A 24,373-nucleotide genomic window follows, 5' to 3' on the forward strand; every position below is an offset into this window, starting at 1 on the left:
TTATGACCAAGCATGAGAGCAGCAGGGGAATTGGCCAGAGCTGGCTGGTTTGCCCCTCGCTCAGGCACAGGGATTCTGTGCTGTTTCTCCAAGCTGGCTGTCAAATACAGCCAGGGTGGAGAAACCTAACTGCGCATGTCTGTTTGGCTGGCCTAGAACGGCCGGCCAAACAGACATGCACAGTTAAAAGTGCACTCCCTCCTTCCTTCTCCTCCCTCCCATGGCTCAGCCCCACCCTTCCCTGCACAGGCTGACTCAGCCAGCAGCAGAAAAATAAAATTATAGTTAAATATGGTTTTATTTTTCTGATGCTGGCTCTGAGTCAGCAGAAGATGCTCCTCTGCCATTGCGGACTTCCAGTGAAAATGAGCTTCACATCTCTAGGAAGATTTTTGGAGGTAGATTTCTCCCCATAGAAAAGTTTGAAAAAGTGGGGTCAAATAGTGCATTTTGAAAAAGCAATTTTCAAATAAACATGCTTAAATACGATAGGGCAGTTATGAGTATAACAAAGAGTGGTTCTTAGAAGACCCCCAAAACTATATAACCAATGGATGATTTACAACAGTGGTAATTTATTTACACAATTATTAAATTAATCAAAATTAAGGTAATCAATAAATGTAATTTCAAGATGAATTTGGTAAAAGCTACTAAATAAAGCGGAATGCTGCTAGATACTCAAATGTGATAGCATCAGTAATGGTTTTAACACAATGAAGAAATGCAATGACATTATTTGCTTTTTACTCAGGCATCTTGTCTGCCTTTGATTCTTGCGATGCTATGCCAGTATTTAAGAAGTTAAAATTATACTTTGGGCTGACATAATGGTTGTGACACATGTTTAATTGGCTACGTTTCAATACTGTTTACTTGGAAAATCTATTTATTGATTACCTTAATTTTGATTCAGTTAACAACCATCTAAGTAAATTACATTTGTTCTAAATCAGCTCCTGATCATATAACTTATTGAGTCCAGTAGAAACCACTCTTCCCACCTACTCACTATTGCCGCTGGTTCCAAGTGAGTTATATGGGCTGCCACTGTTTTTGTTACATCAGAGGGTACCTAGGAAGCATTCGATTACTCTTACAGAGTTCCACTGAAGCCCAAAGCTTACCACAAGTTGAGCCCATTCTTTAAATATTTGCCATGAACCTCTTTCCTCCATTTTTTAAATAATTACCTCTGTGGTGCCATTGACAGCATTGTGTCATAGGTGCTAAAGGTATGCCATGGAGGTCAAGATTGATTATCAGTGAGTGCTTAATTTGTAAAAGAATAAGTGCCTGGGCCTGGAGTAGTCTTGGATCCACCCATGTCCCTTTAATCCACCATAAGAGACTCCCTGTTTCTTTATTTCACTGTTGCAGGTTCCTGCTTTCGGCCTTTGCCATGTTTTCCCCACTGTCTCTTCTTTCTTTTTGCCCCTTTGTGTGTTTTTCCCTTTCTTGCTCTTGGTCAGTCTAATGATGAAAAATATGTGCTAGTCCCCCAAAATTAGTGTTGGTGGTCTCCATCTGCAACCAAAGGCTTTTTCTTTATCGATGGACTGCAAACAAACAGCAGCTCAAGCTCTTATTGGCTCTCATTTAGACTGAGCACATTCTTTGTACTTTGAGTTACCAGCTGGTAAAAGCCAATAAGATGTTACTTATGAATAAAATCTTTCAATGCGTACACTGTTGATGCTGCAACACAGGCTCGTGTCAGATGTAGGAACTCCAGAACAAATTGAATTGAAGCGAGTGAAACTATTAAGTTTAGGAAGTCACGACTGAAATTTCATGCCTCAATTATATATTCTGGAACACTCACCATTTTATGGGGAGAAAGAAACACTTTATTGACTTTTACCATTTCCAGTTGTGCCCTGAAGAAATTTCAGTGCTTTGGGACAAGACGTGTTGACTGTGTCCTTGTACCTATTTCAAAATTTCAAACAAGAAATAAAGAACGAACACATGTAACACACTTGTTCTGTGATATTTTTGAAAATTGTAAATTTGTGTAACTCTATCCTTGGACTCTTTGTGGGATACTAGGCCTCTTTTTTTCTTTCTCGTCTTCTTAATCTTTGATGAATATTGTTGGTCACAGATGTAAAAGGCAATGATTGGCTGGTTGAACTGTAGAACTCTCATACTGTATCGTTACTTGGTTTCTGGAAACATTTTAAGACTTGGCTTTTACACCGAGTATTTTAGGGTTACGGGTTGCAATTACTGAGTTTGAGCCGCTCTTCTGCTCTTTCCACTTAGTTATGCTCCTAGAGGCCTTTGGTGATAGACCATATAATAAATGCTTATTAACATAACATCATGCAAAGAATTGTGTACAGTATGTGAGTACCAGAATATTGTTATGGATGCTGGCTTATACCATGTGTGACCTTTAAGTCAAAAATTACCTCCAGCATGTCAAGGCCAGCATTTTCCCATGATTCACACCCCAGTATGTTATGGTTACCGTCCTGGAGGCCAAAAAGTACCTTCAATATGCCAGCTCCAGCATTTTGCCACTGGAACCGCAGATCCCAAGATCTGCCTCTATCTTGTCCAGGCCCTATATTTGTGACTGGGGGGCGAATGTTTGCTCTGTTCAGCATTGCGTTCATTATCTGTTTTTTTTGCTTTTGTTGCCATAAGTGTGCCGGGTATGCCCAGACGTGGGTCCAGGGCTCACTATACCACTGGATTTAAGCAGCCTGGCTGATGGAGGGTGATTCCTTGAAACTGGTTCCAAGATGCTTGTTTCCAGTCGAGGGAGGACCTGGCCTAGCAGTTCGGGCTGGACTGTTCCCATAGGGAACAGGGTCAAGACTGATGTGCATATGGCTGGGTCCAAACTGGGGTGGCGTGGTGAGCAAAATAATTGATGGATTAAACTCAGATCTGTGACTGGGGCTGAATGTTTGATTGGTTCTGCATTCCATCCAACATTTGTGTTTGTTTGCTTTTATTGCCAGCATCGTGTTATGGATGCCAAATGTATGCCATGGAGGTCAAGAATGATTCCCATCCAGTGCTTAATTTGTAAAAGAATAAGTGCCAGGGCCCAGAGTTTTGATCTAAAGCCTGAAGCTGGTGATATTGTATGTCACTGTGCTGAATACCAAGGCTGCCAGTCTTGGATCCAAACCATGCTCTTTTAATCCACCACCAGACACTACCTGTCCCTTAATCTCACTCAGGTGGGTTCCTGTTTTCATCCCTTTATCATGTTTTTCACACTTTCTCTTCCTTTTTTTGACCCTTCGTGTGTTTTTCACTTTCTTGTTCTGGGTCAGTCTCATGAAGAAAAATAAGTGCTGGTCGCAAAAATAAATATCGGTGGTCCCCACCTGCAACTACATCATCAAATTAAGCACTGTTCTCAGCTGACTGTATCAACCCAGATTGCATCAGATTCCCTCCCACTCATATTATTTGAAAATTCTACATAAGGCTTTTCCTTATTTATCAATGAACTGCCAACAAACAGTAGCTTTAGCCCCTATGGAGCAAATTCTTTGTATTTGGAGTTACCAGGTGGCCTCTTGCAAAAATACTGCACTGTTGCTGATTTTGGGTTGTCCTTGTAGGACCCATACAAGAACTCTACTTGAAAAAATACTTTCACTTCTGATATGAGAGCGTATACAATTTTTGGCATGCTCCATTATTTTTACAGTCTTGCAGCTTAACTCACCTGGGTTATCAGCAATGATTTTATGAGCTATATGCCTTCTAGACTGTTGAGGTCTCCTCTGATAAATTATCTCATTGTTCACAGATTTAAAAAGCAGCGACTAGAGGGACAGTCATATTCAGTGGCCGCAGCCTGGCACACCCCACATGAAATTCCTGTTGAAATCAGCCCAACTACATTTAAGGTCCTTGTTGCAGCCAACCAGCATGGTGCGCCCCTGATGCAAAGTGGGGCAGCTGGTAGAAGTCAGAAAATATTTTTCCGCTGCTTATGGAAGTTCCTTGTCTGTTCCAGGCCTCTGGAAGCACAGCTGGTAGTGCTATGAGATGGTAAGACAGGGACCTAGAAAACCCTTCTAAAGAGCTATCGGATCCCAAGACCCCGACGCTTCACACCCTAGAGGTTCCTGCAAAAGGACCCTTAAAGGCCAGGGAGCAATGTACTGGGCAGTTCATAAACACTTGGGCGTTCTTGGCAGTGTTCTTTGCCCATCTAACAGCCCTCCACAGCAACGGTTCAATCCAATTTAGTCTACATTGGACAGACATCTAAGAATGAGGAGAAGGCAGGTGGCTGAGTGTATTATAGAAAAGAGAATCCCAGAGGTCTGGTTAGTAGGTGGGCTGCATTCTTTTCTGGTATCTTTTACCAGAGTCCAACCAAATTTCGGTTTGAATTAGAGAAATGTGAGAAGGGCTATTGGGCACCAATGGCTGTGAATCAGTTGCCAGAGAAATTACTGGGTAAGAGGTCTCAGGGTGGCAAGGAAGGAAGAGCAACATAAGAACATTAGCCATCCAAGCTAACCGATTCCATCACTGCTTTTGCCAGCAAGTCCATTTAGAACCGTCATGTCAATAACCTCAAACAGAAAGGGGATTCAGCTATGCAGATTACATCAATATTGTTCAAAGGTCCAAATGCAGGCAGTAAAAGTAGCCATTCTCAATGTAAAGATGTCTGATTTGTCAGAAAGAGATCAATGGCACTAAAGCCCACATCAAGCCAAGTTGGTGGGGTAAAAGTATTTCGACCCCTGTCCAGTGAGTTGTATAACAAACGTGATCCACTTTAAGGAATCTAAACTGAGCCTAGAAGAGCTCAATACCACATCCAAACGTCCTAAGGTTCTGCCCATTATTTCTGAGGAAATTAATCCATCCCAAAGCTCTGAGGCTTCTGTTAATACCGTTGATCAAGGAATGCTCAAACAATTGGTGGGTCAATCAAATTAAGTACGGCCAATGATTGGGCCAATAACAGCAAACTGCAACAGCTTCAAAGAGAAAGGATGCTCTCATGGACTAATCCACTGAATGCCGAGGTATCGGAGGTTCTCACTGTTAACAACTAATTAGGCCCAAAATGTTTGAAACTATGTAACGATAGTCCCCTAGTCAAGAATGAACATATTTGAGAACTGGTTCAAGATTAGCAAAATCATCATGTTAAGCATTTATAAACTAAAAAACGAAAGACCTTGGGAGACTCTAAGAAATAAGACTTAAGCCGGTTGAGAGGCAATTTGCAACCAGTGATAATAATGCTTTTTGACCTACTGATCTTGAGAAGGATCTGTGTTGAAGAATGAAGTGCACTGACTGATTTCAAAATCATTGGATGATGACTGAGTAATTTACCTAAATAACAAAAAAAAAGGGCAACCCAGTCTACCCATGTGGGCTTGGGTACTAAAATTCTAACAGGTAAGAGTGCCAACAAGGGATATTTCTTAAGGAGTTATTAAATGATTTGTCATTAACTACTGATGTTTATCACTTACACTAAAATTCACTGCATTGCAAATAAAATGAACATGACATATTTGTGATCCAAAGGCAAAATCACAACAGCAAGTGTTTCTATTAATAAATCTGTATTAGGAACATGGTACAAAACAAAAAAAAAAAAGTACAAAAAACTGGAGTTCTCTATCGATAATGTTTCAAGTACATCAACAAAGTCTCATCTAATACAATCGCAGCCTGAAACTGTGATAAATGTCAACTTACTCAAAACCCACTTTTTAGATATAACTAAAGATTGTGTGTGTAATGAATATAACACAAGCTCAAATGAATATTGCAAATTATGTCACAGAAAAATGGGTAGTGTCAACGTTTCAGTCCACAAGACCATTCTCAGAACAAAATTGTTTGCATTAAAACCAAAAGACCCCTTACAAACATAAAAACACAATATAAGCTTGAATCAACATAGAAGATATTGTGCTAATATACCTGCAATCACTTTAAAAAACAGAGTGCCCAGAAAACGTAGCTATTAGAAGGGAGAGATTGAAACCTATTCACCGTGGTATTATCAAAAATAGGTGACTTTGTATGAATCAGGCAAATATACCTGAAAAGTGCACAGTGAGTAAGAATAGAAATCATGCAAATAGTTGAGAGTACTCAAAATCAAGTAATTGATGTGATATTGATGAGCGTGCATGTTATAGACTACTAATGCACTCTCTGTGATGGTTAAAATTCTCAGAGCAATGGATGTTTTAACTGTTTATGGTCCCAAGTGCTATTTTATATGGTCCTTTTTCCCACAGGATTCCAAATAGTGAATTGATTAGAGAAGGGAGTTAAAACCTACTGAAGTAAAGCTTTACATAGCTTCTATGCAATTCTCTGTAGATAAAGAAATGCCTTTCCCTTTCCACGTACATAGAAAAATATCTTGCAGATGGTATGTTTTATTCCCCCTTATATGTCCATGCCAATCACTAACTAGCTGATTAACAATCTAAGTGATAACTGTAGTGATAATCATAAAGTAACAGAAACTATAAGACAGAACATATTCTGACTGCCCTATAAAACTGTAAAAGTATTTTCTCTCTTTCACTTTTATCTGCCTGTGTCTGTCGTATTTCTATTTACCCATTGTTCAGTTCCTTTTAAAAGGGAGTGTCCTTTTAGCATGCTGAGGCAATACTACTTGTTTTTCCTTTAATGTTTTATCAGCATTCATCCAATGTATATTGTATGGAGCTTGCTTTAAGGGTAATTCAAATGCCAGAGAGGCTAAAGTGTGCTTCATAAAAACTTGTTAACTTGCATGGAAATTCTTAAAGTACTTATTGTCCTTAAGTTAGGCTGGTACCTTTCCCAGCAGCTGTTCCCAGGTCCCAGTTGCTGTTTCTAACCAAGCTTAGTCTTATTCCCTTGAGAAGGAAGGAGTGGTAGTGGACAAGAATTCTGCATTGTGACAGTGGTAGTCATCCCCTCCCCCCCCATCCCGCAGCCTAAAGAATCACTCAGTGGCCCTTCTTTCTCCTAATTCTCCTCTTACCCTTTGATGGCAATAAGAAGGAGGCAAACGGTGGGTGATTGAATCTGGAGGTGGGGGAAATGGGCCCTTTCTAAATATTGATTTAGTGTAAAATGTTGGACTGGGCACCTTTTGAAAGCCTGAAAAGCATTTTACCCTAATTTTAAAAGTAACATATATTGTAACTCAGTATCAGCATTTTATGGCCTATGGAAACACTTCTCAGACAGGTTAATCTTGAGGGTCAGGGCTGAAAGTTGATAAAATATTGATGACAAATGAGCATAAAATGTTGGATCTTACCACTAGAACTGTAGATTTATACTGAATATAAGAAATTATTTTTCCAACAATTAATAATCAAGATATCTATTTGGTCCAGATCATTTCAATATAAGGTTCAAGTAGATCCACCACCTCCACATCAGAGGAGAGGATCTTTATTAAAACTGTAAAAAGTGAAGGGCAATGTGGTAAGCAATAACACATGAAGACAGGTAGGGTTGGTGGTCATATGGATGTATAGCATATACCTAAATACATGCTCTAGTGGTGGTTTTAAAGCATGTTCTCGATACAACGATTGATCACAGAAAGTTGGATTTAGAATAGAACTTTAGAAGAGCGCTTGAAAAACTTGGGAATAACATGGATGGACTGAACAATTAACAAACATTACCCACTTTCCAGAGAAGGCAACAGTTCTTATTATTGCATTTGATGCTGCATTTATTGTGTTTGACCTGTAATCATTTTACTTTGTCTTTCTTGAAATGTTTTGTATTTATTAGCGTGTCTGAGAATGTATTTTGAAGAATAAAGCCTTGTGTGTTGGAAACACCTTCCTAGATCTTAGACTCTCGGGGATTTGCAGTTCTTGACCGTGGAAGTGAGATGGAGATAACATTTAATAATCATTGCAGACAATTCTAATCTCCATATTTTCTTTTAGAAATGCATCCCAGAAGATAGAAGATGGCCTACATGACAAGATGAAAATGGCTATAGATGGTCTCAGCTCGACAAAGTATGTCAACTGTTTTTCTTGAAGTTTGAGACTCCATGTATCAGTTAAATCTATTTTACATATGTTGCAAAGATGCTTCTTAGTGCTAGAATATTGTGAGACACAGGAAGGTTAAAAAATAAAGCTTTCCACGGTTGTGATAGAGAAAATGTAGACACAAGTAAGTTACTTCCAGACTGCAAATGTTGAGACTGAAATTAGTCCCAGGTTGAACCTCATGTATCTCTTGCAGCATAGCCCTTCTACCAACAAAAATTATGTAAAATGTACAATGAAAATTTGTGATAATATGTTGCCTTCGGATAGGACTGATGCAGGATCAGTAGGTGTACCAAGGCTCCTAGCCCGCGACGAGTGTGTGGATACAGGGCAGAGCTCCCAGTCAGCTCCATGATGCAGTAGTAACCCATAGAGAAGGGTCTTCAAAAACCAACCATTCAGGTTCAATGTTTAGCATTCCTTAGTGTGATGCATGGTATGAGAGAAATAGACGCAGGGATACCTACATTAGTTAAAGCCCTGATGAAAGTTGTTGACCCGTAAATATATAGTAAAAGGATGAAACATGTAGGCAAAGTATAAAGTGAATGGATTGTTCATTATATCTCATCTAATAACCACAGGATAGCTATTTTAATCATGTCTGGGGTCCCCAAATCAATGAAGTGAAATATCCCATAGGGGCATACCCCAAGGTATTTTAACAGGAATCTGGAACCATGTAAAAATACAGATAATTTTATCTGAACTCCCATGCATTGGTTGAGTCTACCAAGGTGGTCTCTACCTACCTTGGTGTGGATTGGTCACCGATGAGGTGACCTATCTATTTCTTTTGAAAATCTGCTGACTTGGAGTGAAAGAATTGTTCCCTTTATTGACCTAAGCACCTGTTGTGTGCTATAATGTATTGTAAGGCATTATTTTACTAGAAGCACTTAGTCTACATATGAATGGCCCTATGGAACTAGACCAAAATCTGAACGAGTGTTGTGCCAGAAGATGGATAATTGTTATCAGTTAAATTCTAAGGGATATGTGGAAGACAAATCCTTCAATGATGCTGTGAACCGGTAAAAGGAGGAAATATGGCAACACTGACCCCGTGCAACAGTAGCATGGACATAAAATAGGAGAAATCCTTTAACGAACACTGTGAGAGCATCCCAAACAAATAAAGATTATGCTTATGAAAGATGACCTAAGTCTACACAGATATCTACAACTATGTCTCAACCGGTATAATTTTACTACCAAAAGTTTAAAAACCTAAAAGAATAAGGGAGTACCAATGTTCATGTTTGTATTTAAATTATTATAGCAAAAGCATCCACACTTCTCAAAAAAAGAATTGTCCAGTTTGACAGCGTCTGTTGAGTAGAGTAGAAATCCTTGATTTATTCAGCAGTGCAAGTGATTTGAATTTTTGTGGTAATTACCTTGATATCAGTAGGATATTGTTTGTCACTTCTATGCCTCTATTGCCTGTGGAATTGACCACCTTTGATTCACCCATGGTTTCTCGCACATACAGCTTGGACTGTATATCAGCACAACCTTCTCATATTTCTGGTCTTGATGAAGACCCTTAAATGAATAGAGATTGAAACGTCGACACTTTATACAGCTGATTGGGGCAATTAACATCTATCCATTACATGTGATTTTGCTATCAGTGTATCATTTTTCACATGTATCTAAATTTTATTTTGCTATGGTAGCCCATCTGCTGTTGCATATATATGTATATATACTTTCGTTCATATAGCGGTTTGTTTCACTTGCGCAGTTCACGAGCACTATACTCACAAGCTCCATGTGTACACCTGCACAATTCTTGTTTTGAGAACTGTGGATGCTGTCTGTCTTCAGAGCTTATGCTATAATAATTTAAGTACAAATATGAGCATGTGTACTCCCTCATTGTAGCCTTATTCATTGAGGTTTTTCAACTTTTGGTTGTAAAATTATACAGTTTGAGACATTGTTGTAGATATTTGTTTATACCCAGGTCTCGACTGGCTTTTTGGGAATCTCCTGTGGTAGTTCCCCACCCCAACCCCCCAACCCCAAGTCTACACTTGTCCTAGTTTTACTGTCCTCAGACTTCCTTATTACACTCAGAAATCTAAGAGGTGTTGAGATTCCCCATGTTTTGTCCCCCCTCTGACCTTCTTAACCACAAAAGCATTCAGTAAATGGAGCACAACATTTTCCACATTTCCTCTAAATCACATTTCTCTATTACAAGGGAACTACTACTTCCCATGGGTCAAATCATTCTTCAAGTTTAGAATGGTTCTCTTCCCCTTTCATAACACTTGTTCCTGCCTTCTGTAGGTTTTTTGCGTGCTTCCAAACGAAAGTCATAGAAAGGCATTGTGACTACTCCCAAAGATCTGACTTTGAGGGTATGCACCAGAGTTTATATGGCCTCTCCATCATTCTACCTTCTAATTACCATAACAAACAATTCTTCCCCTTTTACATGCCCCTATGCAGAGGAATAGTCTGCAACGTCAGTGTACTGTTCCCACTAGCAAGTGCATCTGTGTTTGTAAATATCTGCAATTCCTGGGAAGAATTCTCAAAAAAAGATTGATCTGATAAACACATGTTTACTTCTACATCTGGTGCAGATTTGCATTTTTTTTTTAGTACGTAAATGTTTCCAGGAATTTTCCTGGAAAATCTTTGAGAATTAGTAATTAAGTTTACGCAACGGCCTCCTTGCACCCTTAATTTTATATGGTATGAAAATTACATGGAAAATGCTTATACATTAGTACAATTGTACTTTGATGTTATTGTATTTTCCCAAGGACACAGTTCCTGTACTTGACAGATGTACATTGTGATTTTTTCCAGGGTATGAATGGGAAAAGACATGTGAATACCCACAAACAACTATGGGCCTCATTTCAACCTCAGCGGTCTTTTCTCAAGACTGCCGAGGTACCGCTGTGCTGAAGACTGCCAGTGCAGGTGGTTTTCCGCGCAGCGAATCATGACTGCTGGCAGCCATACTGGTGGTCGGCGGGGAAGTGGAGGCTGCTCCACCTCCACCGCCCCGTCATCAGAACACCGCCCACCGAATCCCAACCCAGGATTCGGTGTGACGGTGTTCTGATGACGGGGAGCTGGCGACGGAGCAGCCCCCATGGATCCCATCCCCTCCCGGAGGATCACCGGACAAGGTAAGGTGATTGTCCGTTAGGGGAGGGGGTGGGGGGTGTTGTGTGCGTGTATGGGGGTGTGCGTGTGAGTATGTAGAGTGGGTGTGTGAGTGCGTGTATGCATGCGGGGGTGTGTTGTGTGTCTTGAAAATGTGTGCGGGTCGGTCTGTTTGCATGTCTGTTTGTGTGTGTGCAGATATGTGTTGTAGTGTATGTGTGCGTGTAGGGGTGTGTGTATGTTCATGTTGGGGGTGGGGAGGGGGTGTGTGTAAGTCAATGTTGGGGGTGGGGGGGTCCTGCCACCTTTGGGGGATGACAGGGTGTGGGGTGTGTGGGGGGGGAGGACTCGGGGGTAGGGAGGGGGGGTGGGGGAGACCCCTATCAGTGCCAGGGAAGGAACTTCCTGGCACTGATAGTGCCTACCACCATGGATTTAGTGGCGGTTCCAAACCACCCGAAGTCCATTGCGGTATGCAGGGTCCTGATACCGCCGGCGGTCTGGTGATGGCCGCCGGGCTGGAGACCGAAGTCTGCAGCCCAGCGGTCGTCACCGCCCTGGCGGTCGGAGTGGAGAAGTGGTGGATGACCATGGCAGTAACCGCCATGGTCATAATTCCATTTTTATTTCCGCCGGCCTATTACCGCCACTTCTTCCCCACCCGCCAGGGTCGTAATGAGGGCCAACGTGTCTGTTTATGATCTTGGTGGATGGAGCACACCATCACAAATGTGACGGATATTTCATCCGCCGTATTACGAATTCCATAGGATAAAATGGAATCATAATATGGCAGACATCACGTTTGTGACAGAGTAACCCCATCGCCTAGGAGTGTTATCAGGCCCTATGTTTGTAGGAGATTTACTCACAAGAAAATGTAGGAGAGAGTCTACTTTTTATGAATCGAAAATTTATGTATGTGGTGTTTGTATAGAACAAACCTAGCCCAATGGAGCACTGTGGAAAGTCAAAGACAAAGATACAGCTAATGACTGATTGGAGGGGTGGCTGGGTTCTGAGAGTAGGATTAGGCCATGCTGATAGATATGGTGATGTCACTCCAGATGCTTTGTGGATAGATTGGACAAGGCGTGTTGTTTTGTTTTTCGTCTTGTACTTTATTATCATGATCAATGATGACATGGCTGTTTCTGATCCACCAGAGATGGTGAGCTTGATAGCCCTATAGGTCGGGTGCTGGTCGTGATGGCTTTGTAGCTGATGCATCTGGTTAGGAAGATGACACATACCTGCAACAAGAGCCCGTGAAGTTCAATCAGGGAAGGGATCAAGTGGTCATATTTCATCAGGCAATTGATAAGGCATGCAACAATATGAGGATGTTGTTGAGTAGAGGGCAGGGAGATTGGCACTGCCACCATCTAGGAGCAAAAGTATGAGGGCAGTACTAAAGTCGCTTTCTAGGAGGAATACTTTCAATTTCTATAGTAGAGAGATGTGGTACCAGGTTATCTTGGTTTTCTTTGTAATTTATTCCTGGAGGGTGTGGTTAGTGGTGAGGCTGAATCCATGTGATTTGGTGCTAGGTGAAAGTTTGGGTTTCAATGCATCCAGAGTCATGCAGTTGATCCAGGTTTGGAATGGTTATTGCTTGTTGTTCTTGGCACACAGCAGGCATTTTGTTTTGGTGGGGTTGAACTTCAGGTAGGTGCTGGACATCCATGGCCGCATAAAGTGCAGCACGTTTTTGGATGTGGAATGTCTGGTGTTGAGAAGACTTTCAAGTAGAGCTGTAAGTTGTCTTCTTTACTGTCAATAAAACAGGTTATTTCCACACGTAAGCCAGCCTTTCAATAGCTTTGAGGGCCAGCCCCCTGCTGTGATTTAGGATTTACACTGTACAACCTCATTTTTGTACACCAACATGAGACTTATGCATGTGACAAAGTTAGTGAACCTTTCATTACATGTTTCCTTCAGTCCATTTATACCCATCAGTTTCAAGATTTTTCACTGCCTCCACACGCAGGTACTATGTGGCGCACCAAACCCGGGCATTAGCATTATCAATCTTTATAACTGCATTCTCATTTTCTTACCGCTCAGGGTCGGACTGGGACACAAAATAGGTCTGTGCACTAAATTATAAGTGGCCCCCATTCTGAAACTGATAGCTAAAAAAGTGACCCACATTTATGAATCAGGACAGTTTTGAACTTGTAAAAACACGCTCTGTTTTTTTTTGCAAAGGATGGGAAACTGCATGCATTTGTCTTTGCTGCATGCAATGGTTGTCGTAATATCAGAGAAATCAACAGTAAAAAAATAAATGTTTAAATCAGGCCTGCAAGCTGCTAAACAAATGGTTTACACACTGATCTATCAGATCAGCCCGTTGGGCACTGTCTGATTGCCCTATAGACCAGTCCGACCATGCTTCCACTAATGAGGCCTTAGATCTTTTTTTGGATAGCCGAATGGGAAGCTATTCAGTTTGTTTTGCGTGGTAAATAGAGCTTATGTTTCATGGTGTGGCCAATGTAGGAGGCATTTTGGTGTGTCTGTGTAACCTGAATGTGTGCACCTAATACTTTGCAGGACATTTTTGGTTGTGCCTAAGCATGGCATGAGACAGAATTGTGTTTGCATATGCTTACTTATTTACCTTACTTTATTTCTCAGCATTATTTCTTATGTTGACTTCGTGGTGAGCTATGCCTTTGATAGCCACGTCTAGGAAGGGTGTGACTCAATGATATTAACAGATACCACTAATCAGGGATCTATTGGGTCCAGTCTGTAGTGGAGATATTGTGAGCCACGAGAATCCAGACATTTTTGTGCGTTGGTCTATAGCTGATATTTGGGAACCCTCTGAAATCGGGTAACTATGAGGGCAGCTCAGGATTAAAGAAGGTTAAGTCCCAAGTAATCAATACACACAATGTGTAAATGGGTCTGTGGGGCTCCAACACGAGTGGAAGATCTGTGTCCCACGAATAATGAGCAGACACCACTTCCACATGGGACTATGGTCTCCACCCAGGACTGGGCATGGTGTGCCCTAAGAAATGAACAGAGACTATTCATACATTAATCTATGGGGTCCCAGGAATGAAAACTGCTGTATCGCTAGAAAAATGAAGAAACACCCCATGTGCATGGGTCTGTGAGATTCACCCAGTGGAAGATGTTATATTCCCGGTAAAATGAATAGACCCAACAGGCACACGGTTATATATGCCCACCCAGAATCAGAGATCCTATGGCCCAGGGGGAAAAAAAAGTTAAATTCAGACGTACATGGGTCTATGAGTTCTACTCAGTAGCAGAAGATGCATTGTCCCAAGAAATCGGGGAATCTGAAGGGCAGTGCGAATAATCCCCTGGAACCTGGATTCTCAACTATATATAAAAAGTGTGGATCCCTGAGGGAAAGATAATTCCTAACGCCATTTAAGTTGAAACAATAATGTACCCATCATTATTGGTTAATTGTATCAACATTCCTATACGTCAGTCATTTCTAAAGATTTCCTACTCCCTCCCCCCCATGACAAGCACAGAACATATCTTATCACATTCTCTTGTACAATACGCAAACGTTAGTTATGTTTTGAAATTCATTTCACATTTATTGTAAAGTTTTTTTTTTTTATTCAAAACACAAAAACTGATAGCCTTATCAAAGTGCATAGCTTGTATGTAAACACAATGTGCAAAATGTGACAAACTCAATTGTAAGCCCTTTGCGAGGGGTGTGTGCACATAAATTAAGTGTCCATTTATACACCCTGTGGTAGTTCAGAAGATTATAGTCCAAAGGCGAAATCCATTGGCACAAATCTTGTCAGGAAGTAATCAATCCTTCAGTCAGACACCCTACACCAACTAGAAGCCCTGCCGACCCGTTGGGAAAATTACTTTGGAACCCCCATTTCCAACAAAGCATGGGAGACCATACTGGAGAGCATCCCTAAAGTATCCAGGAATGCACATTTTAAATTAATTAGCTTTTACCTTTTGCATAGGGCTTACCTCACACCGGACAGAATCAATAGGCATTTTTGAGTGGCTGACGCCTCATGCCCCAGATGCGGAGAGTTGGGTGCCAACATTTTTCATATGGTTTGGAAATGCCCCCACCTGACTACTTATTGAGAGAGGATTACCAGCAGTGTTGCGGAACTAACTGGCAAAGAGATCCTCCTCTCCCTGGGCCATTGCCTACTACCCTGGTTTCCACAAAGCAGACGTGAATAGTAAATTTCACAATTTGGGTCTGATATTGACCAAACGAGAGCAAACCCGCCACTGGAAGAACCTAATGGGCCCCCGCCTAACAACCTGGAATATAGAACTGGGAAAATGGGAAGTCTGCAAAGGGGCACTCCTTCTGAGGGAAGCGCTGTGCGGTATTGGCAATTTAGACACTGCCCAAGCCTGGGGGGGCCCTAGTAGATTTTCTGAAAACCCCTACTCTTCCGTGCAGGAGGCCTCCCCAATTTCCTCCCCCTCTAGGGGGCCATCACCACGACTCCCCACCCCTTGACCTCCATATTTCTCACCTTTCCCTCATCTAGTAAACGCCGATCACCCACACTGATTGCCACTCGAAACACTATGCCAAAGACATCACACACTGGGAGATGCCAGAGAAGCCACGTCATAAGACTCCTAGTGATTCCAGTTTCCGACTGAGGAACAGGGAAGGGGGACTTTGTGGTCACAAGACTGTGAATTATCAGTTATCAATGTTTGTGAACATTCGGCACCATTATATTGCATGACAGAGTATTCCAGTCTTGCTTTGACTATCTTGTATTATTTGTTAAGCTACCAATAAAATCTGTTTACAAAAAAAAGGATGTAATCATTCCTTATATTCCACTTGTATCTTCAGAATTGACTCCTCAGGCATTGAAAGTGTTGACATGTTTCCGCCTGTGATTTACGGCCTCATCAGGACAAAGCATGTGCAGCATCCTAATCAGATTTAAAAATGCAGTTAATAACTGCCCACTAGAGTTATGACTATTAAACATTAGAAAAAAGAATTGTATCTCCTTATAACAGCACCTAAAAATCAAGTAACGTGTAGCACTGCAATATGCGAGGCAAGAAATGGCTTCCAGTTGCTTGTGTTGTCGCGATCTTTTGAGGAATTAATGTCTCAAGATCTGATTACAAAGCAATGGCGATGTGATACCCAGAAGTTGTTCATGGTACGAGCGGGCTACTAATCGCAGCTTTCAATCAGTAGATGGCCTTTTCCAAATAAATGGCCGACAACTCTCTTTGATAATTATCTGACTGAATAATATTTAAACCACCCTTTCCCATAATAAGAAGTACTTATGTTCGAAGAGAATCATCCCGAGGTACTAATTATTATTAGTGTTATTGTTGTACCACATCAGGCAAGGTTACATCAGTGGCCATGCTATGCAAGGGTACATCAGTGGCCATGCTATGCAAGGGTACATCAGTGGCCATGCTATGCAAGGGTACATCAGTGGCCATGCTATGCAAGGGTACATCAGTGGCCATGCTATGCAAGGGTACATCTATGCAAGGGTACATCAGTGGCCATGCTATGCAAGGGTACATCAGTGGCCATGCTATGCAAGGGTACATCAGTGGCCATGCTATGCAAGGGTACATCAGTGGCCATGCTATGCAAGGGTACATCAGTGGCCATGCTATGCAAGGGTACATCTATGCAAGGGTACATCAGTGGCCATGCTATGCAAGGTTACATCAGTGGCCATGCTATGCAAGGGTACATCAGTGGCCATGCTATGCAAGGGTACATCTATGCAAGGGTACATCAGTGGCCATGCTATGCAAGGGTACATCAGTGGCCATGCTATGCAAGGGTACATCTATGCAAGGGTACATCAGTGGCCATGCTATGCAAGGGTACATCAGTGGCCATGCTATGCAAGGGTACATCAGTGGCCATGCTATGCAAGGGTACATCTATGCAAGGGTACATCAGTGGCCATGCTATGCAAGGGTACATCAGTGGCCATGCTATGCAAGGGTACATCTATGCAAGGGTACATCAGTGGCCATGCTATGCAAGGGTACATCAGTGGCCATGCTATGCAAGGGTACATCAGTGGCCATGCTATGCAAGGGTACATCAGTGGCCATGCTATGCAAGGGTACATCTATGCAAGGGTACATCAGTGGCCATGCTATGCAAGGGTACATCAGTGGCCATGCTATGCAAGGTTCCCACCAGTGACCACCCTTGTGTAGGGTTGCCAGCAGTAATGCAGAAAAGGATTTGTCACCTTGGAATGCCTCTACAGGGACTATACACAGCCACAGCTGCAGTTACCCTGCACCAAGGTAATAATATTAATAATACGTCTCCCCACACCACATGATTTATCACTCAAATATCAGCTTTAGATATATTTTGGGTATTATAAGTGCTGAAAATACGTTTTCTTTTCGAATACGTTCCTTTTCAGTTTTGGTATACATGTATCAAGCAAATCAAATCATCTGAGTATTCTGGGTTGGTAACACAGGAGAATTTCTTCCAAATGGCTGGAGAGCTGCCAAGTAGCTCATGAGCTACTGGTTGGAGATGCTCTATTTAAACAATCCGGGGCGACCCGGTCCTCCGATTTTCATACGGTTTGATTTAACATAAGTGAAACTAAAGACAGACTACACAAGCCCTAGATAAATATATTTGTTGTAAACTGAGAATCCCGCGAAATCAACATAAGCTGTTCATATATTTGTGTCTATGGTGTTCGCCCAGATGCAGAAGACTATGCCCCACAAAAAGTTAACAACCAATTTGCGTCCTGGTCTCTGTGGTCCAGAACGGGATATGCAGCAATGCTAAGAAATCGACTGACACCACTCATAGAAAGGATTATTAAAAATCGAGGTCGCCATTCATGCTACTGCAACCCAAGGAGATAGACGGTGCACCTTAAGGGTGATTGAGTCCAACCGAGAGAAGGAGATACAGGGGATAGAATAGGGGTAGATTTAGGAAAGATGGGATGAGCTTAGGAGAGTTGCAGGGAGCCTTAGTCAGTGTGGCTAAGGCAGGGGTGTCTGCCCCAAGAGGCCCACACTGGGAAGAAGCATCCACACCTTGCAAAACACCTGCATAGGGTGTGTGTACAAGTTCAGAACTGCCCCCATTGTGAATGTGTAAATAAATGTGGGCCACTTTTTTAGCTCTTTGATACGGCAATAGGGTACACTTTTATTTAGGTGCCAGGGCCTAGTTTCTATCCCAAACCAACTCTGGGCCTAAGAAGGTTTCTGTAGTTACTTGAAGACACTGGGAATGTGAGATTTTCAGACACATGGGCAAAGCTGTGTGGTTCTGTTTTTTTACCTCTGTTGAGTAAATTAGAGCGTGCTTTGTCATATCAGCTCCCAATGCATGTACATATTGGATTGAGTCAAAGGCAACCCTCGATTTTGTACTGATTATTTTCTAAACAGGTCAGAGCCACATTTTACTTGTTAAAACAGCACGCAGTGGCGCGCCGGCATCACCAGCACAAGATGTGCTTAAATGATAACCTGTATTCCTTTCCCCCCTAAACAATGGTGCGTCATCACACGGTCCTGTCTTGTTTTTGTGGAAGGGTGTTTGAGTCCTATAAATAACCCAAGCGCTGTAGCACCCTGTCGCCAATGATGAAGCACATCGCAGTTGATGACGTCGACTATCTGGCTGCCTTGAGTGTGAAAGCCTCTGAAATAAGCTTATCAGCCATGTCACAGTGTGTCCTGTTCCTGGCTTGGCGAGAAGTTAATTATTGTCAAAAGGAAAATGTGATTGCACGGCATTGTGGGGGCGCCCAAACTGGATGCTATTATTTTTTAGAACGTGTTTTCTTTTATCATATAGTAAATGAAAATATTAGGGGTCCCTATAGTAGATTTGTTTTCTCAGCATTTAATCATTGGGAATAGTGAAAAACGTTATGACCCATTTTTATATATTGCGTCATTTTGAGATCTAATGAAGTACCGACCAATTGCATAGTCCTGCATCTTGTGTGTGGGGGGAAGGGGGGTGGTCAGATTTGAAACTATTTCGAGCTAATATTCACTGTTAATCTAAACCTATCAAGGCTAAGGGCCCTGATTAGCGTTTGGCAGATAGGATACTCTACCACAAACATGGCGGATACCCCATCCACCTATGGCACTTTGTAATGTAGTGAATGAGATATCCGTCACTTTTTGGCAGTGTATCCCATCTTCACAAACTGCTGGACTGGAAGGTCACCGATCTTCCAGACCGTGGGTGTTGTAGAGGTCCTCTAATGTGTAGAGGAAGGAGGGTTACATCCTCCCAGGGCTATTCCCAGGCAAACTAACAATTGCCCCTCTATTGTAGGAGAGATTCTTTCTAAACAGAGAGGTTATGTGCCTCACCCATACATCCCCTACTAAAGAGGTGAGACTAAGGGAGCAGAAATTATTTTTTATATGTAACCCTCATCCATTCTAATAGTGGCATGCTTCCTCATTGGGTTCACCCTGACACCTGTAAGTCATGGTGGGCTAAACCATGTTCCATGGAGCTCTTAGAATAGTTCTACTTAAGAGGAGGACATAACAGTTAAAAGTTCCTCAGCCACTCCCAGGTGTCCCTTTAAAAACAGGATGGATGGAAAAGGTTAAAATCACTATATATAGGGTTTTAAGGATAGGATGGCCATATTACCCTATTATTGCGTCAACATTTTTCAGCCCTATAATGCTGGCCTGTCTGGTCCAGGGCTTTCATCATGGTGAGTAGACTCAGTAATTCTCCCCCTATGATATGGTATATGTGAATTATCCGTGCAAGTAGTCACATGGCATGCAAATCAGTTCTCTTTGCCCTCTGGACCTTGAAGGGGGGGGGGTCTTATATAAAAGAGTAGGCACCTTCACCATAGGCACATGTTTGAATCCATCCTTCGTCTTGCTTCACCTAGCTTGCACAGACCATCTCCCTGCACTGACAAACACTGCGTTGGAGATTCCTTACAACACTGTGTTAATCAGATCTTTCTCTCCTAGCACCTCTTGTTTGAAAATCTCTCTCCAGAATTAAGCTTTCCTTGACGCCGAGAACTTTCAAGATGGCCCTCACCTTACTCGCCTTCTTTCACCATCAATTCTGCTCTGGGTTCACTTCATTTAAAATCAGCAGCTCATGACCACTTTTGAGGTGTACTGTAAAACAGTTGTATTGTCTCAGACTGTCTTAAACCTCATCTCAAAATCCTGATATTTGTTAATGTGACTGTTTTCTTTCAAGTGCATGAGAGAAGGACTATAGGGTCAAACCTGAGCCAAAATGTGGCTTTGACATATTTCGTAGCACTAGTGCAGACGTGGGATGTGAGGTAAAGCATGGTAGGATGACTGTGACTGAGACGTAGAAAGAAGAGCAATTTGGATAGATAGTCTAGAGATATGGTTAATTTAACGAATAGCGATATCATCAGATGAGTTCCCTGAAAAGTTTCTTCTTTAATCAGTATATATCTAATATGAGTCTCCTTCCATGGGCAGAGAGTCTCAGACATGTGAATCTCCTTTCATGGGCAGAGAGACTCAGGCATGTAAGTCTCCTTTCATGGGCAAAGAGTCGTAGAGATGTGAGTCTCTTTCCACGGGCAGAGAGCTGCAGAGATGTACCATCCTGTAGCCAAAGGTGTGACGGCTGATCTTGAATTTGTGGATTTAAAGCACTGGTACTAGTGAAACACTGATGCTGCTGATGCAGTGATGTTCATGCTCAGTATCTGGAAGAATGCCACTGTTTCAAATGTCCTTGGGGGCAGAGTGGACCTCCTCAGTCAGTGGAATTTGCAAAGTCTTGATCGTGTCAGTGAAGTGGAATAGTTTGAACTACCATGCACTGAAAAGCAGTGTAACTTGCTTCATTTCATCACCTCACATATGAAAGGATATGCTATGACCGTTACTCCTGAAGACGTGTGCGACTGCAAATGGAGTGATGCAGATATGAATTCCATAGGGGATGAGAGAGAAATAGACGATTTGCAATGTTCTACGGGACATTTTGCCTCCAAATCATCATCATCAATGATATAGCCCGTAGAAGGCCAATCCTCTAACTCCTGAGCTTCATCGAGGTTGTTGAGTTACTATGTTGTGGTCTTTCATATCAAACTTATGAACTAAGGTCAGAAAAAATGGATATAGGTTTCTTGCTTGTCACATAGGGCTACTTAACTGTTCTGGAGAGTTTGGGAGCCTTATTATCTTAGATTATTAGCTATTACATAGACCTGGAGTTGTTTAGCCCTGATGTGTGCCATGATCTTTTAAGTGCAAAGAATTTCGTTATAAGTCTCTAGTTTCAGACCAGCTTTCTGTTTTGTTGTAACATTGTCATCTAAACTATTTAATGTGTATGATTACCAGAGTGTTTTTTTAGCGTGATTGACATTTAGGTGCTTTTTACAGAACACCGTGAAGGGAGTGTGTGGATTGGACCCTTGCAAATAAGACAGCAGGCAAAATATGAGGACCGGATGAGTAGGAAAGTGAGAGTGATGGTGATCAGAGAGTGTAAAAGGGTGCAAGGGTAGGGATTTGGATTGTGGGGAATCATATTAAACTTGGTAAAAAACACGTAATACCTGCAGAATTACTTGCATACGGCAATCAAAGATTGTTAGTTATTGTAGCTTATTTCAGGACTACTGAAACAGACTTAAGAAAATGTGCATGTACTAATAGTTGCCAGATTTTAGTCCAGTAGAGCTTCTCTCAGTCACTCTTATCTCTCATCCACAATGAGCTCCTTGTTAGTTTTAGCTCCTGCAGCTTTGGGAAAACAAGCTTTCATGTTGAAGATTAGAATATATAAAAAGAATGCAGCCTTCACTCCGACCAAACTAAAATGAACATGAATATACTTTTAGTTCAAATATGCTTTAAATGTCTAACTTGTGGAATAAAAAACAATTATAAAGGATAACTTTTCTAAAATACTATAACATAGACATTCTTGCAAACGAGTATTAAATGTGGCTTACATGAAATATTAACTTTATTGTGCACCTTTACTGATATATTTTCAGTGCACTACGTTTAACAATTTGTTTTATACATTACAAAAAGAAAACTAAACACCCCTTCTCACATTTTAAGAAGCATAATGGCACTGCCAGGTTATGCTCTTTCAGCGCTCCCTCTAATGACGTGCAGCGTCATCACAAACCCACTTCATTCTTTAATGAAACTCTCTAAAGCCTAGTTGTTTTGAACAGCTTTTGTCTGGATTCTTCCAAACGTTTCATTTCATCGTAACATTTACACCGACTATTTCCCGACTCAACCTCTGCTCTCTTTCTCTTTCTGCTTTGCTAAATCCTCATTCCTCAGAAAATTTTGTGTCCAACAAACATAACTAGTCTCACTATGGAAATAATCAACAGTGGTCTCAAAACGAACCCTACAATTTTACTTCCCAAATTTCCAAACCATCTACTTATAGCAGAAAATCCATCTTCAATCGTTTCCCATGCACCAGCCCCTTTCAAATCCTTTGTCAACCCTGAAATATTGCGGATATACTTCTGCAAATCCTTATTTGTATCTGGAATGAAAGTACAACATTGTTGGACCTTAAGCATCCAACAGACTCTGCCCTCTTTTGCAAGCAACATGTCTAATGCAAGTCGATTTTGTAAAACCATTGATCTGATCGCTATCTTCTCAGAATTTATGACCAGTAGCGCTCCAGCAGTACTAGTGACTAGATCTAGAACCTTGTGTCCAAATAGAATCGTCAAAATGTTCTGCATGATAACTTTTGGGAAAACCAATCCCCAAATAAAACGTTCCATACCATCCTTTTGGCAATTTAAAATAAGCACGTTTTCCACAAACAAAATAAACTCCCATGGAGGCCCCTTCCCTTTTGTGAATTGGTTACTACCAGTGTGACACTGGTGGTAACTGCAAATTGCTTTGCGAGCAATTTAGCATCGCGATGCGAGTCGCAAATAGGAAGGGGACACCCCTTCCTACTTGCGAGTCGCATTCACATTTTGCGAATCGGTACCGACTCGCAAAATGTGAATGAGCATCGCAATGATAATTTTGCATTGCGCAAACTGCGATTTTTGCAGTGTGCACCATGCAAAATGCTTCCTACATCTGGCCCCAAGTTCTCCATGCTAGGGATTTAGAGATCATTTTCATTTCATGTTCATTGCAATATGGTTGAACTCTTTGTATTCATGACTCTCATCTTTACCATTCTGCTTCTTGCATTGTTCATTATCCTAATCACTGCAGCTCATGCATTTTACAGTAGATTGCAGTCTTTTAAATAAACCTGTTAAAAACTCTCCTGCATCTCCTTTATTGCCTGTGTGTGACTGAGACATATTGTTAATATGAGAAAAGGTTAATATCCGTTCCAACACGACTCCCCTGAGATGTTGCATTCTAGAGCCCATGCGTAAAGGCTGACAGAAATCACCTTTTACTGTTTGGGTATATGGTGAGGCACTGCTTGTGAGCCGGGAAGGTTGGGGCGACAGCTGCAACTTGTTGTAGGATTGGCCAAGTCGTCTACAAACAAAAGTGCTGTCATCCCTAAACCAGCAGTCTCGCCTAGGAGCGAGAGTTCAACTACGACACTATATGCTGGGGTTTTTGGAAATTCAACATTTGGTTTAATAGTAATCTGGACAGGTTCTACACCTTTTATCAGTCTGATATCTTTTCCTGAACAATTCCACTCTTCAAGTTCAACAGTTTCTCTCAAATCTGGAGGCAAATCGCAACTGTTGACAAAGTCAGTAAGGTGCAATGCATTTAACTTTTCATCAGTGTAAAGACTGCATCCTCATCTTGGGTATGAACTTCTACTTCTGCTTGGGTACAGTAGAAACCACAATTTAATTTTGACAGTAAGTCTCTTCCCAAGAGATTCACTGGACTGCGATCACGTATTATAAACTTGTGCTTGTCTTCAAATGATCCTATTTTTACTGTGACTGGGCAGTTTCTTGAGCTGTCATTTGTTTGTTCTCCACATCAACAACTTGGACTGTTTTCCCCGAGATGGGTAGGTTTGGGACTTCTACTGTTCTTAGAGTAGAACAGGTAGCACCAGTGTCAACTAAAAATGACACGGGACGGCCATCCACTTTACTATCTATGAATGTTTCACTCTGGTCTACCTCTAG

At 41.6% G+C, this 24,373-nt stretch overlaps 1 protein-coding gene across 3 annotated transcripts in view; it reads left to right on the forward strand.

Annotated features, from left to right (window-relative positions):
• ADCY7 (adenylate cyclase 7) overlaps positions 1-24,373 on the forward strand; it is a 601,636-nt gene that overhangs the window by 498,282 nt on the left and 78,981 nt on the right. For all 3 annotated transcript variants that reach the window (XM_069215519.1, XM_069215521.1, XM_069215522.1), the window contains one exon: positions 7,935-8,009. In XM_069215519.1, the coding sequence (XP_069071620.1) occupies positions 7,935-8,009 (75 nt within the window). The remainder of the gene's footprint in view (positions 1-7,934; positions 8,010-24,373) is intronic.

This window comes from Pleurodeles waltl, chromosome 12, assembly GCF_031143425.1.
Source record: "Pleurodeles waltl isolate 20211129_DDA chromosome 12, aPleWal1.hap1.20221129, whole genome shotgun sequence".
Classification (NCBI taxonomy): Eukaryota; Metazoa; Chordata; class Amphibia; order Caudata; family Salamandridae; genus Pleurodeles; species Pleurodeles waltl.